The 15,739-nt window shown below is 36.2% G+C and overlaps 1 protein-coding gene across 1 annotated transcript in view; it reads right to left on the bottom strand.

Moving 5' to 3' along the window:
- Positions 1–11,948: 11,948 nt before the first annotated feature.
- The window catches only part of LOC127868106 (gastric triacylglycerol lipase-like), a 6,648-nt gene continuing 2,857 nt past the window's right edge, over positions 11,949–15,739 (bottom strand). The window contains exons 5-8 of the mRNA XM_052409707.1: positions 15,071–15,229; positions 13,160–13,231; positions 12,849–12,917; positions 11,949–12,220 (exon numbers count right to left, since the gene is read on the bottom strand). Of these exons, the coding sequence (XP_052265667.1) occupies positions 11,987–12,220; positions 12,849–12,917; positions 13,160–13,231; positions 15,071–15,229 (534 nt within the window). The 3' untranslated portion in view covers positions 11,949–11,986. The remainder of the gene's footprint in view (positions 12,221–12,848; positions 12,918–13,159; positions 13,232–15,070; positions 15,230–15,739) is intronic.

Here is a 15,739-nt window from a genome sequence, read left to right on the forward strand (position 1 = left end):
TTAACGTTTCCCATTAATCCCCGCTGTAGAAGCATGAAAGAGGTTACGAAACAGATCATTCGTGTTATATTTAATGGTTTGTTATATTCGGTTTTAGCGATTATGAAGCATTTGTGTTGTTGTCTATGGTACCCCTGATGTTATTGTTGAACTCATGTTCAACGTTTTATAAATTGAGAATATAAACAAGCGTAACGTTATACACTTGCGTTGTTTTCCCGAATATATTAATAGCCTCAGATTAGCAAGCGTAACCTGATACTATTGCGTTGTTATCACCCGTGCAATTCTACTCTACTTTGTTTATCAGCAGCCGCATCTATAAATAGCCTCAGCTTATGAATGGACTGAGCAAAAATACTACGTCATGAAGACGCAGCAGAAAGTGGACTATTTTAATCATTCATAAAAAGCGAATAGTGCGCATGCGTCAGCGCGGTAGTTTGGAAAATGTTCAGTGGAGATAAAATTATATATTATATAAGTAATAATCGTTATAAAGCAATAACGGGAATGTGAAGTATCTCGGGAGCAGCGACATCCACAGCTACGAATGCTACTCAGTCGCAAAAGTTAAATGGTTCATTTTTTTGCAGGTAAGTCAATGTTTCAATACAATGTCACCGCAGCCATGTAACTCTAACAGTAATTTCAACAATAGTCAGTTCATGGCGTCACCGGGGTATGGACAATTAAATATGCAGACAACCCCTTACCCAATGTACTCACAACAAAATACAGAGTTAACAGAACTGTTAAATATGCTTTTGAACAGGATGGACAATACAGATAGAAAACTTGGAAAGTTAGAAACAATCCAATCAACAATGGATACTCTTACGTCGAAATGCGAGTGCATGGACAAACAAGTTTTCAAAATTGAGAGTAAAATCCTAGAAATTGAACAAAGCCGACAATTTGACAGCAATATGCTTGATAATTTAAATAAAAAACAGAAGGAAATTGAATTGTTAGCTGGTCGTTTGAGAGAACATGAACACCTAATGCAGCACGAAGTCACTGATCTCAAGTACCGAAGCATACGGGACAGTCTACTGTTCTACAAAATCCCCGAAGAAAAAGATGAGCAGTGGGAGAAGAAAATCTTGGACTTTATTGAGTCAAAACTTTAAATCGAAAATGCATCCAGGGACATTAAATTACACCGTGCTCTTAGAATAGGGCGATAAAATAGCACGAAAATAAGACCTATTGTCGCAAAATTTGCATACTATCCGGATAGAGAAAGAGTTAGGAAGGCGTCCAAGGAACTCAAAGGGACCCCGTATGGAATATCAGAACAATACCCCAGGGAGGTAATGGAAACGAGACAAAAGGTTATTCCTGTCATTAAAAAGGCTAGGGAGGAGAATAAAGAGGCTTTCCTAAGAGTGAACAAACTTTTCATCGATGGCCGTGAGTTCAAGTCGAATGCCTAGGAGGAACAAGGGAGTGTTGTAAAATGTGTAACCTGGAACGTTGAAGGGCTCACCGCGGACAAGTTTTCATCGCCGAAATTCGTGAATTTGCTTTCACAATATGAAATTATTTGTTTAACAGAAACATGGACCAATTCAAAATCTAATATTAAAATTTCTGGATTTAGTGATCCAATACATTCATATAGGCATTATCAAAATAGGCGTGCGAGGCGTGCAAGTGGTGGCATAATTGTGTATATTTTAGAGATAATATAAGAAAATGAGTATCGATTGCAAAAAATTCAATAAGTCTACTATGGATTAAACTTGATAAACACTTTTTTAATACTGATTATGACATGTATATTGCTGTAGTATATATAGCACCCGAAAATTCACCTGTTTACTCTCGATTTGATGGGGATATTTTTAAGATTATTGATATTAACCATTTCAGCGAGCTAGGCACGGTGTATTTAACTGGAGATACAAATCCAAAAATTGGGCGAAAATTAGATGATATTGCGTATGATCGTATTTTAATTAATCTTGATTTTATAGACATTGACCATCCTATGCCTAGGGCAACTTGTGATTTTAATTCAAACCGCTTCGGGGACTCATTGTTAGATTTATGTATGGCTACAAATATTCGAGTTGTTAACGGTAGATTACATAATGATAAGAATATTGGAAGAATAACGTGTTTTACACATAATGGGCAAAGTTTAGTTGACTATTTTAATGAATTTTCTAATCATGCCCCCGTTGAATATAATATTAAAACTGGAACAAATTGCAAAAAAAAATACGCGAGGATCCAAAACATTTGTTAAATTGAATTCTTTTCACAGGGACACTTTTATCTCTGAATTATCGAGCGATATTGTAAATCTTGAGTCAAGTCTAATACGCGAGAAATAACGATGAAACAGAGTACCTAGTGTCAATTTTTACTCAGTATCTAACGACTAAAGGAAATCCGTATTTTGCTCGCACTAGTAAATCCGATTCAAATAAATTCGATTCACACGACAAAAATAAACAAAAATGGTATAATGCGGAGTGTGAACGAAAACGCAAAGAATTTAAGGATGCTTTATACAAATATAACAAAATTAACAATGAAACCAATCGCCAGTCAGTATTCGAAAAAAAGAACTCATACAAATATTATTGTCGCAAATGTAAGTCACATTTTAATCGAACGTTAGGGCGCAAGATGGACAGAATGAAATCAAAATCACCTAAAGAAGTTTGGAAAATGTTAAAAAAAAGATCCGCAACCCCGAACGGAGAAACAGTTGATATAACAGAGTTCGTTGAACACTTTAAAAACCTTGCGAAAAATGAAGGTAATTTAAATGATGAGAACAGTGTAAATTTTGTTCGCAATTTTGACAGCAACCATAACTCTGATAGTTCCTACCCGGAACTCGATAAACCAATATCACTGGAAGAAATTGTCATTGCCACGAAACGATTAGGATATAATAAGGCATGTTCTTTGGATAATATAATCTACGAATATTTTAAAGAAAGTGTTCATATAATAGGTAACGCATTGGAATTGTTATTTAATCATATTTTCAAGTCCGGGAAATTCCCACACAGCTGGTCAACGGGTCTGATTATTCCCTATATAAAAAAGGCGATCCGTCTATACCAAATAATTATCGAGGTATAACCCTTGTGAGTTGTTTTGCGAAGTTATTCACTAATATTCTTAACGAACGCTTACAAAACTGGGCTACAGCTAATGACATTTTAACAGACGCACAATTCGGTTTCAAGCCGGGATACAGTACTGTAGACGCAATATTTGTGCTTCAATCGTTGATTGAAAGTCATATAAATAATAAACAAAAACTATTTTGCTGTTTCGTCGATTATTTAAAGGCATATGACTTAACGGATCGTATGCATCTCTGGTTCAAACTAATTAAGTCTGGTATCGATGATAAATTGTTGTCCGTTTTTCGATATTTGTATAATCAGATTAAATTGGATGTTAAACATTTGAATAGTATTTCAGAATTGTTTGAGTCCGAAATCGGTTTATTACAAGGTGAGATATGTTCCCCGATCATGTTTTCATTATTCTTATATGATATTGAGTTGCACTTACAAGCTGATATAAATGCGGGCATAACTATTGATCAATTATCAATCTATCTTCTATTATTCGCCGACGACGCAGTATCAATCTCTGAATCCGCTGAAGGATTACAATCTTCTCTAAACAATTTGCTTGAGTATTGCACGAAGTGGAATATAACGGTCAATATCGACAAGACAAAAATTGTCATCTTTCATAAAGGCAGATTAACAAAAGGATACAATTGGGTGTATAACAACAATTCTCTTGAATTCGTGAACAAATTCAATTATCTAGGAAAAGTTATGTCAAGCAGCGGCGCATTTATACAAGCAACAAAGAATTTGCCAGGCAAAGCGCTAAGGGCGATGAACTCATTTTATATTGTTACAAAATCGTTGAATGTACCTGTTAAAATCATGTTTAATTTGTTTGATGCATATGTTGCCTCCATTCTTAATTATGGTACGAGGTGTGGGGATTTACTAAAGCTGAAAATATTGAGCGAGTCCAACGCAAATTCTGCAAATGGCTATTAAATGTGAAAGCTTCTACAAATTCAAATGCTTTGTATGCCGAAGTAGGAAGATACCCGATGTATATATGTCGATATTTACTAGTTAAGTATTTCTTAAAATTGTTCAACGAAAAATCGTCCAACTGTATTTTAAGCAATATCATTCGTAGACAATGTAAAGATGCATGTGATTACCCTCACAACAAGTCATGGGCATCCAATGTTCGAAAACTTTTACAAGAGACCGGTTTTAATTACGTATGGATATATCCAGAATCTGTTAATATTAACAGCTTTAGTGTAATGTTTCGCAATAGATAACAAGATCTGTTTATTTCAAAATGGCGAACTGATGTTAATGACACTTCATCATTATATTTTTACAAGGAATGAAAACCGATTTTTGAAAGATCAATCTACTTGGACAAAAAAGAAAACTCTTAATTTAGAACGTTAAATTAAGATTATCTTCTCATGTCCTATTTATAGAAACCGGTAGGCACCAAAACATTCCAAGACATGAACGAATTTGTAAATTTTGTACACTTAATGAAATTGAAGATGAATACCATTTCGTTTTGATGTGTCCTTTATATGATAATTTTAGAAATACACTTATACCTGATGTTTACAGAAGAAGACCAAGTATGTTTAAATTTTAACAATTATTGAACGTGACTAGAAAATCTATACTGATTCGTCTTGCTTATTTCTGCATTAAAGCATTGAAACTTAGAGCCGAAATGTATAGAGAATATTTTTTCCTCAGAATTGCAAATTTGTATATGATATCTAACTGCATAACTTATTTTACGGATTTTGAACATCCACGTATCGTTGATTTAAAAGAATAGTAAAGAGCCTTCTCTTACATATAACATTCTCACAAAAACCCTATATTAGTAGAATGCATAAACAAAGTTGTTGTTATTTTGACGCATGTGCATGTATTATTGCTTTATTTATTGTACTTTGACAATGAGCTGTATATGCTTATGTCGTAAATAAACTATCTGTTCTGTTCTGTTCATAAACAATCTTAATCATTCATAAACAATCTCTTCCGCGACATGTATAATACAATCATTGTGTATTGATTCTTTTCTATATAAGCTCCGTTCGAAACTATTACATTTAACATGATATTCATATAATGGTTCCATTTGTGAATGAATATATTTGGAGAATTTAAACCTGTGGTATAAATTTTACAACTCTTTCTCGAGATGATGTGGCAGGTAGTAGGCTCTCCGTAGATAAGCCGAACCGACTTGAAATTTTGAGTAACAACATTAGCTGCTCACTACGCGACCAACTAAATATGACAACAGTGAACTCATTGTACCACGCAGCTAGGCTATCATCAGGTGGTTAGTTATGAAGGCAGTGATATGACCCAGCTATGCTGGCTGCAGTCAAATCTCTGCGCGGAGGCTGGTATTATTTATGTATATTTACTAGCATTTTAAAACGTGCAACCGGATGACCTATAAATGGGGAAAACTCTAGCAGATTTATTACAAGTATACCAGTATAAATCGGTGTGTTCATTTAATTATATAAACTGTGAATTGTAAAGACATTCGTGTACATTGTGTGAAGCACGTTGTGCGCTAGTTGTATAAAAAGGATGTTGGTGGGACATTCGCTGATCCATACTACTTTAATTATGTGTGCGAAGTTTTTCGGCGTAGCTGTTAAACGTCACATTACCTGACCTTTGTAAGTGTCCAATAAAATTCAAATAAAATTTCCCGCGGCTAGACACAAATGAATACACTTCATTTATTCCATAGGCCGATTTGAGCATATTTGAGCATAACCTCCAGTATTTTGGAATCATGGCCGCGACTTTGTAACACTGTTTTGCTGCGTGTTCAGCATGAAAAAAAAATTATAATGAAAAGGCTTGATGGAACAGTTTTACACTCAACTCTTGACATCAATACAGTGTGTGCGTGCACCTTTTATTTTCAGAGGATTACCAGCGCCAGTGTTTGTACTTAAAGGCTATGTTCTCGAAATTTAGTAATTACTTCCATATTCCTGTCTGTGTACTAGTATATTTAAGTTCTTAAAAGTATCGTTTTTCCATATCCTGATATTCGTAATGGCAAAACCATTTTAAATTGTTTTCGAAATTGAACATTAAACATTTAAAAGTATACAGTTTTAAACAAGCCGTCGTTCCAGCAGTGGAAGCGTGGCCTCACCCGCCAGGTATCAGGGTCAGTTCGCGGCCAGTAAAATAATCGTTATATAATATAGACGCTTTCGCGTGAACCAGTTGAACTGGAATTTTCTTTAGACCAGAAATATGTTAAATGAAGATATTCGGCGATATAATTATGGTATGTCAATAATAGATTCTTAATATGTTTTCAACAATACCATGATAAATAGTATTTTTGATTAATTTAACAAGAAGTATTCCACCATAGTGACTAATGTATTAAGCATGAGCGCTATGATTCTCGATACTGTTAATAATCGAATCAAATAGCTATTCCCGACACACCACTATATCAGGTTTGTTCGAAGAACGCGCGTATGAATATTTAAAATATATACGGATATTTCGCGTGTGGCCGGTTGACTCATATGTTTTAATTTCACTTCCATTCTTGTTTTGGTTTTCTGTTGTGTATCTATAGGTTTATGACCAGCAATATGTAATAATGTAAAATAAGCCGCGAAAACTCCACGTAACATCCTGTACTGCGTGTGATGCAGCTAAGAACTGCACAGAAAAAGACATTCGCTATCTTTGATCGCATTCATTGAACTCTTTACCTTTCACCAACTCCAACCACAATCAACGCCATATATCTTTTTTTAAAGATATTTATTGTTTTACTTGAAATGTATTCTTATTGTGTCTGGTTGACTAGGCGTTGCTGTTATTCACAGACAATTGTATTGAGTATTGCCTTCTTATTTGCTGCAGTGGCGGTCTAAACATAACGACCAATCCCCACACGGTAGATCTTTTTTACCAGAGATTGCGTAGCAAAAATATAATTTAAATAAAAGACATGTGGCCCTTAAATAATAAACCTTTCGGAACTACAAAACTTCCAAAAGCCGTCCATGTTAAAAGCTGTTGGAGCTGTAATGGGATTTTGTCCCTTCAGAACTGCCACCAGCATATTTAAAAGAAGGACCGATAGCCAAACCTTGCTAACATATACTTGACTTGCATAAATGTCGCTCGCCTTAATATAAGGTATAAAGTTACGATACGAGTAAAACATGGTGTTCATCGAGATAAGACTGACTGTTTCAAAATCTACAAAATGTATTTCTGTCCCCATATTTCGGATCCATACGTACCGTATTCATATTACGAAATAAGTTATAAAACGACTTTGGTAATGAATGACTTTTCATATTTTAGCCGAGCTGCATGTGTCAACATGCTGGCATATTTTCCCACGGCATTTGCTATTCAACCATACGCGTATGTTAAAGATGTAAGTCAGTCAGATGAGCGGGTCTACAGGTCCTACAGTATTTCTTACAGAGTATGCTTTGGTTCGTAGGGAAGTCTGTTCAGGTCTTTTTCGGCGGAGCAATCTTACTCGGGTTTGCCCTGTGTCGATCGTTAACAGCAGCCAGTCAAATGCCGAAGAACATTCTCATCGCAAACACCGAATGAATAATTCATATAATTGGATTGCCTCATTTGAGAGAATTCCTTCACACATTTGGCTACTAATCTTCTTCGAAGTTATTAAATATGCAGGGCTTCCTCATAGAATGGCTTATGTTTATTGTTTTTATGCTCCATCAGGGTGGAATAAAGCAGTTGGACTGTCCGTCTGTCAATCATTCCGTCTATCCGTCCGTCTATCCGTCCGTCTATCCGTCCGTCCGTCAGTCTGTACGTCCGTCCGTCAGTCCGTCCAGTATTCTGTTTCTGTAGTTTTTCCTCAACGCGTTTAGGTATTTACCTGCCTGTTGGTATGTGAGTCTACCTCCATGACTTACATATCACGTTTGAGTTGCGTTTCGGCCAATAGATTTTTGGCGAAGTTACGGGCCTTAGACTTAGACGTGTTCTCTAGAATACTAGTAACTGTTTTCCGGACTGTTTTCCTAAACGGTTTCAGATATTGACCCGATTTTTGACGTGTGTTTTCACCTACATGACATACAGATCAAGTTCTAGTTTCGTTCCGGTCCATAGATTTTTAACGAATTTACGGGCCTTGGACTTCGAAATGTTCTTGACAGTTTTCGGGACTTTTTTCCTATACGCTTGCAGTTATTGACCTGCTTGTATATGTGTGAGTCTAGGAACATGTTTTACTGATCAAATTTGAGTTAAATTTTAGTCTATAGATTTTTGACGAAGTAACGGGCTTTGGACTTAAAAATTGTCGTAAATATATCAGTTTTCGAAACATTTTCAGATGCTGACTTATTTTTGGTGTGTGAGTCTACCAAAATGACTTGCAGATTAAATAACTAAAGTACCGACCTTGCTTGGACTTGATAATTCTGTTTAGAGTAGCTTCTGTGTGGCTTCAGAGTGCAGTAAGGGACAGTGTGTTTCACAAACAAAGCTCTTTTGCTGTGTTTATTGGAATGCTCTGTTTTCATTGTGTCCTCCTTTTTCACGAATTTTATTTACCTAATTCCAGTCATAGTTTAATGATGGAGTGGCCGGGTTTAGAAGACCGATAGGCAAAAACGGTGCTTCTGAAAGATAGCTGTAGTCGTGTTAATGTTAAAAATCCGGAGCAAATTTCACCATACACGGCCAATCGGTGTTTAAACTATTATACTGTGCCACCCCCGAAAACCTGATATGCTTCGAAAAGTTGGTTGTGCTTGGAAAAGTTGCCGATAGATTTCGCTGAATTTCGATAGAGTAAGTAAATCAAGTTATATAATTTTTTAAAGGCATTTTTTTTAAAATATAATATATATTTGGAGGTATTACCATATATGTTATAAAAATCCTGGTTACTATTATTCAGGATTTATTGAAATATGGCTATTTAAAATCGACGATGCAGGGATTTATCCCATATTTATTATTAAGCACTATATTTACAACTTTCTGTAAAGGTATGCCAGTAAAAAAGTATTTGCACCGACAATTATATCAACTTATGTCCCCGAATTACATATCCGCCAGGGTTTCTTAAAAAATCGTATTGGTTAAAAAATTTGACTTTACATTCAACATGTAAATGTAAAAATGATATGACCTGGTGCAGTTCAAAAGATGTCAAGATATGACAGGTGTGCAGTTCGTGTATAAACTTAAAAGCTTACTATTACAGCTGATTTAAGCTCACTCTGATGCAATTTAGATCGATTTAATTGAACTTTGAGGTTTCATAATAATATCCGTTCTGACGTTCAGTTAATTTCCAGCTGATTTGTATCTTTTTTATTGTTTGAAAATCATTGTTATTGTAAAGCAATTGATTCAAACAGGTAAAAATATACGTCAGTTAGGCAATCTTAACATTTAAAATAATATTGTCTGCCTAAAGTTCCAATTATGGGCAGACTTTCATAAATCTGAAATAAATTTGGATCTATGATATGTCATGGCTTAAAGTTGACAGATTTGAAAACATCCCCGACAATTCACGTGTGTCAATATCTGTTTATTTTCGTTCTTTTTGGTAATGATATATGCAAACTGTAAACTTTTATTTTTTAAACACAATTCACGCCTCCTGCTTATGCGTAATATATTCAGTCAGATTTCAGCAAATTATAACATTTAAAACTAGGACGTACTTTCCATTTGAACGTAAAACGCATATTTAGATATCCTAAAGATTGCATTTAAAGGGGCCTTTTCACAGATTTTGGCATATTTTGAAGTTTGTCATTAAATGCTTTATATTGATAAATGTAAACATTGGATCTTAAAAGCTCCAGTAAAAAATCAAGAATAAAATTTAAAAAAGGAATAAAAAGTAGCCGGTACCAGGGCTCGAACCAGTGACCGCCGGCGTCCTGGAGTTAGTCTGAAGCAAAAACGCATTAGCCCTCTCGGCTATTCCGCCGAGTATACACAGGGCAAGTATTTTATACCTTATATAAGCAATCTTTGTAGTTTCGTAAATTTAAACGACAACAACAGAACTCTCCAAATTAATCAATCGTTTCGCGTTGCAACGCTTTATAATTTTTTGGTTTTCAAATCGTCAAAAGATACATATAATGGTCACATTGGACTATGGTAATTGTTCAGTAATACTGTTTCCTCACAAATATCATAACTGAAACGAAAATTTGCGAATCTGAAACAATTTTTTTTTATTTTGTCAATTTACCAAACCGTGAAAAGATCCCTTTAAATTATATAGCTCTGGTCTTGTATCACTTTTCTCATTAAATGACGTCATTGTATGTGTTTTACTTTACAAGTCATTTAAAGTTTCACGTCATGGATAAAGAGTATTTATCGTATTGAATATTAAGTACGACATACAGTTTGTTTACAAGTCGAGAAACCCACATAAGGTAGATTATTAATTAACGGCTCTCGCATACATGTCGTGAATCTCTCTCACTCTGCTTCTCTCCTCTCTGTCTGTCTCTGTAAGTGTCTGTCTGTCTGTCCGTAAATACCAGAGCTACAGTAGGGGGTTGTTTATGTCCGGTTTTCTGTACAACTTGACACAATGAGGTTCATTCCGTAAAAAATCGCTCTTACGAGGTTGAAATATACGTGTGGGTTTCTACGTTAGAGTATCATTTACTCGACATTTATTTCAAACGATAACCAAATAGTAAGTATGAAAAAATTCAGTGCAAGGAACAAGCATGCACAGCGCATTAATCAGCTGTAATAGTGAGTTTTTAATTTTATAAACGAACTGCGCTCCTGTCATATCTTGACATCTTTTGAACTGCACCTGTTTATATATTTTTTTCATCAACATGTTGAATGTAAAGTCGAATGTTTCCACCAATACGAATTTTTTTAAGAAACCCTTGCGGATATGTTACTCGGGAACATTGGTTGATATAATTGTCGGTGCAAAAACTTTTTCACTGGCATACCTTTAAAGAAATTTGTAAATAAAGTGCTAAATATGGGACAAATCCCTGCATCGTCGACTTTAAATAGCCATATTTCAATAAATCCTAATAATAGTAACCAGGATTTTAGTAACATACATGACAATACCTCCTTTGCGTTTACCAAAATATATTTTAATTCAAAAATGCCTTTAAACAATTATAGAACTTAATTTACTTACTCTACCGAAATTCAGCGAAATATATCGGCAACTGTTCCAAGCACATCCATCTTTTCACGGCATCTCGGGTTTCCAGGGGTGTGTACGCGCTTTTAGGTGTTGATGATGGATCGTTTAGTTTCTGTACCGATTTAGTAAATCTAAACATATTAAAAAGAAGTATATTTTTACAGGTAATCGGCGGATATCCTGACTATAAAACAAAGGTAGAAAATTTACTTTTGTAAGTTATTAATTTTAAACAAAGATTTAAGTATTTTTGTGCTGTTTTTTTTTTCACTGAAAAGTCGCACATCCACCGCATGAAGTGTTTGATATGAAGTGCACGTATATTTAACCCGTATGTGATCACATCATATTTGTCCTAACGTTGCTTATGAAGACTTTATTGCCTCGTCATCGAAACCTTTGATATCTGCTCAAGACGAAGTTTTCGTTATATACATTCAATAACAATGTTACATTTGCATCATGCTAATAATGGTCTGATAGCATAAGCGGGCAGCGTAGCTCAATCCAAGCCTGCGCACTTGGAAGTCTGATCTAGGGCTAATCTTATCGCTATAAAAAGCACGCAATTATTCGTGGCATCTCCAGTTTTATTTAAGAAGGGCCTTGCTCATTGCAGTTGATTACAACATGCACCATAATAAAACAGCAACAAAAGTGAAAACAACTTTTTAAGGGAACGGTTTATTATTTGACGAAAACATTACACACGCAATTTCATTTCGCGAATCAGGTCATTGTAGCACATTTCAGGCGCGTTCATGGCCCACATGAAGTCCAGGTGCTCCCATCCGTTGATGATAGTGTGCTTGACCAGACTGGGCAGGTGTGACACAAGCTTCGTGATGTCAGTGGGCGTGACTAGGGCGTCATTCGTGCCTGTGTAGAGCAGGATGGGCGTGGTTACGTCCTCGAGACGGTACTCCGGAGCCGACGTCTGTTACAGAATGGGACTTAAAGATTGTTGGCTTAATACTACACTCTTTAATCGGTATGTTAAAAAATCTGTATTAAGAGAAGTACGTTGTACTATGCAGGATAATAGTAAACAAATCAATATATAAATCGCTCCTCTCGTGACGGTTTTGCTTTTATTGATATTATTTGCTTTTAATACATCTCGACAAATCGTTCCGAACAACAAAACAAAATCATTAAGGTAAGATATTTACGATGCAATCTCGCGACGTGTTGCTAATTCAAGAATGATTTGAACTTCTAATAAGTATACGTTAACGGCGTGAACTAACTGCATAAAATTAATAAGTATTGCAAAGATTAGGATATGGGATTTTTCGTAACAAACTACATGTGTTAACTTCTTACCAATGCTGACGCCTAGATATGTGTGGTACGAAAAACATATTATAACGTGTTTTACTTGACGGGCGTTTTACGTATCAAGTTTTTCAAATTTCTTTATTTTCTGCTCAGTCCATACATAACAGAACAATACGAGCAAAAATTACTCAACGATGTGTAAAGACGCACATAATAAAGGGACATAATATTTAAAAGTTATACAACTCGTACGAACAATATTAAAAAATGAGCATAGATTATACCTGATGATACTTGGCCAGGTTCACTAGGAAACCGTAGTCGTACATTTGGAACTTGCCAGAGTTGATTGACTGAAACATACACGTGCATTCAATTATGTAAAAACTAAACAATAACTATACATTCGGTCCGAGACACGTCTCTTTATCATGTGAGTAAAAAGGATCTTCTGTATAATAAAATTAACAATAATCAAAAATTGCTCTTTTTAACGACCAAAGTCATCTCTATTAGGTCGGATTTAAATTTGAACTTTTATTGGACAACATTATGCTATTTAAAAAAAGCAAATCAGATTGTTTGATTGTTGAACCTGCGCATAATGGATGATGTTCTGGGTGGAAGTTCCTGCAGGGTGTTGGCCGATGTAGACTGGCAGTCGGCTCTGTAACAGAAAGAACGCGACGCTGAATGTCCGGTCAAGCATTCTACCAATTTTACCATAATGTCTACCACGTTTACCAATGCGTTCTACCACGTTTACCAATACGTTTTACCACGTTTAACAATGCGTTCTGCGATATTTACCAATGTATTCCAACACATTTAGCAATGCGTTCTACCAAGTTTACAAATACGTTCTACCACGGTTATCAATACGCTCTACCGCGTTAAACAATTCGTTCAACCACGTTTACCAATGGGATCTACAACGTTTACCAATGCGCTCTACCACTTTAACCAATGCTTTCTTCCACGTTTACCATTTCGTTCTACTACGTTTGCCAGTGCGTTCTCTCACGTTTACGAGTGGGTTCTCCCATGTTTACCCATGCGTTCTGTCACGTCTACCAATACGAACTACAAAGTTTACCAATGCGTTCTACCACGTTTAACAATGCGTTCTACCACGTTTAACAATACGTTCCTCCACGTTTACCATGCGTTCTATCACGTTTACTAATTCGTTTTACCACGTTTACGATTTCGTTCTACCACATTTGTCAATGCGTTATACCACGTTTACCAATGCGTTCTGCCACGTTAACCAATGCGTTCTGCCACCTTTGACAAAACGGTTTGCCACGGTTACCAATTCGTTCTCCCACGTTTACCAATGAGTTCTGCCACGTTAACCAATGCGTTCTGCCACCTTTGTCAAAACGGTTTGCCACGGTTACCAATTCGCTCTACCACGTTTACCAATTCGTTATACCACGTTTACCAATGCGTTCTACCACTTTTACCGATGCGTTCTAACACGTTTTTCAATGCTTTCAACCAAGTTTACAAATACGTTTTACCACGCTTAACAATTAGTTATACCACATTTACCTATGCATTCTTCTACGTTTACCAATGCGTTTTACCACGTTTACCAATGCGTTCTACCACGTTTACCAATGCGTTCTACCACGTTTACCAATACGTGCTACTACGTTTACCAGTGCGTTCTCCCACGTTTACCAATGCGTTCTACCACGTTTACCAATTCGTTATACCACGCTTACCAATGCGTTCCACCACGTTTACCAGATTCGCGTCACACACGGTGATCATGCGCATCTCGATCACGTTAAAACGACACAAATAAATTGTGTTAAGTGTCTTATTACTTCTTAATGTGATTTACCTTTGGAGTACTGTAAGTTTTCGTTGACACTCAATAAACTGGATCTCTATTTGTCGTTGTCGGCTCAGGTAGTACTTAAAAGTATCCAAGGTATTAAGTACACTTAATTTTTCCCTGTGTACGTTAAATATGCTCAAAGACACCAGGCCATACCCCTAGTACGTTTAGTATATTTTCTGTACTCCGGGTGCTTTGTAGAATATTTAAGAGCGACCGGGATACATTTAAGTAGTGCCTGAGTCGATAATGACCAATTGTGCAAAACTGAAACTCCCTAAAAACATTTGGTTCGCTTCGGACGCTGTTTCCTGAAATCGTGCAAATCATTTTCGCGATATATCTGGCCGTCATGATCATCTGTGCAATGCATACCGGTAATCTTTATTTAACCCATTTATGCCTAGCGTCTAGAAAAAAGGCCTTGGCAAACAGCGTAGACCCAGATGAGACGCCGCATGATGAGGCGTCTCATCGGGGTCTGCGCTGTTTGCTTAAAGGAATTTCTGTAAGAAATATTCTAAATAAAGAAATAAATATAATAGACATCCCTAATTTAGGAAATTAATTGGTCCAATTTAGAAGGATGGGAGATACCACTAAGCATACATGGGTTAAAAAAACACTGCTGCGTCTGTCAGGTAGCCTACCTACCTCGTTCATCTGTTTCGCGTCATATCCGGCCAGAACGAACAAGATGTTTTCGCAGATATGGTTGAGCCTGCCGGGCAGGTTGCAGAACGTGCGTCCCAGCATGCGCGTGGTCGCCATATTGGGCAGGAACTCTCCCGTACCAAGCATGTTGAGGAGTATCTATAGGAAAACGGGTCGTGATATTTTGCATAAAGTGTCGTTCTGGTTAGCCGATGAAGTCCGTACAGGCTAACAAGGGACGACACTTTCCGCCTTATATAGATGTTCGCTCAGAGGAGATTTCCTTTAAACGAAACATTTGATAAAAGCGGAAATTGTCGTCCTTGATTAGTCTATGCAGACTGCACAGACACTTTTCGACACTTTACTCGAATGCATTACCGTAAGCCTCATTGTCACAGAGATAGGCTGAAATACAACGAATTCGAAATAAATAGGATTCGAATGCAATCATATGACCAGTAAGAATGAATAAAATGTGTGCTTTCTTGACATGAAGGTAAGTGAAATAAAATACCCCGGTAGAACCTTATTCAAATAAAATTGTAAAAATAATAACAAATTTATAAATGAACAGGCGCACGCAAAGACTATGTACAATTTCTACGTATTTCATATAATAAGAATATGCAACATTAACCATAATGACTTCACATATAATGCAAATAT

This window comes from Dreissena polymorpha, chromosome 2 (assembly GCF_020536995.1).
Source record: "Dreissena polymorpha isolate Duluth1 chromosome 2, UMN_Dpol_1.0, whole genome shotgun sequence".
Classification (NCBI taxonomy): Eukaryota; Metazoa; Mollusca; class Bivalvia; order Myida; family Dreissenidae; genus Dreissena; species Dreissena polymorpha.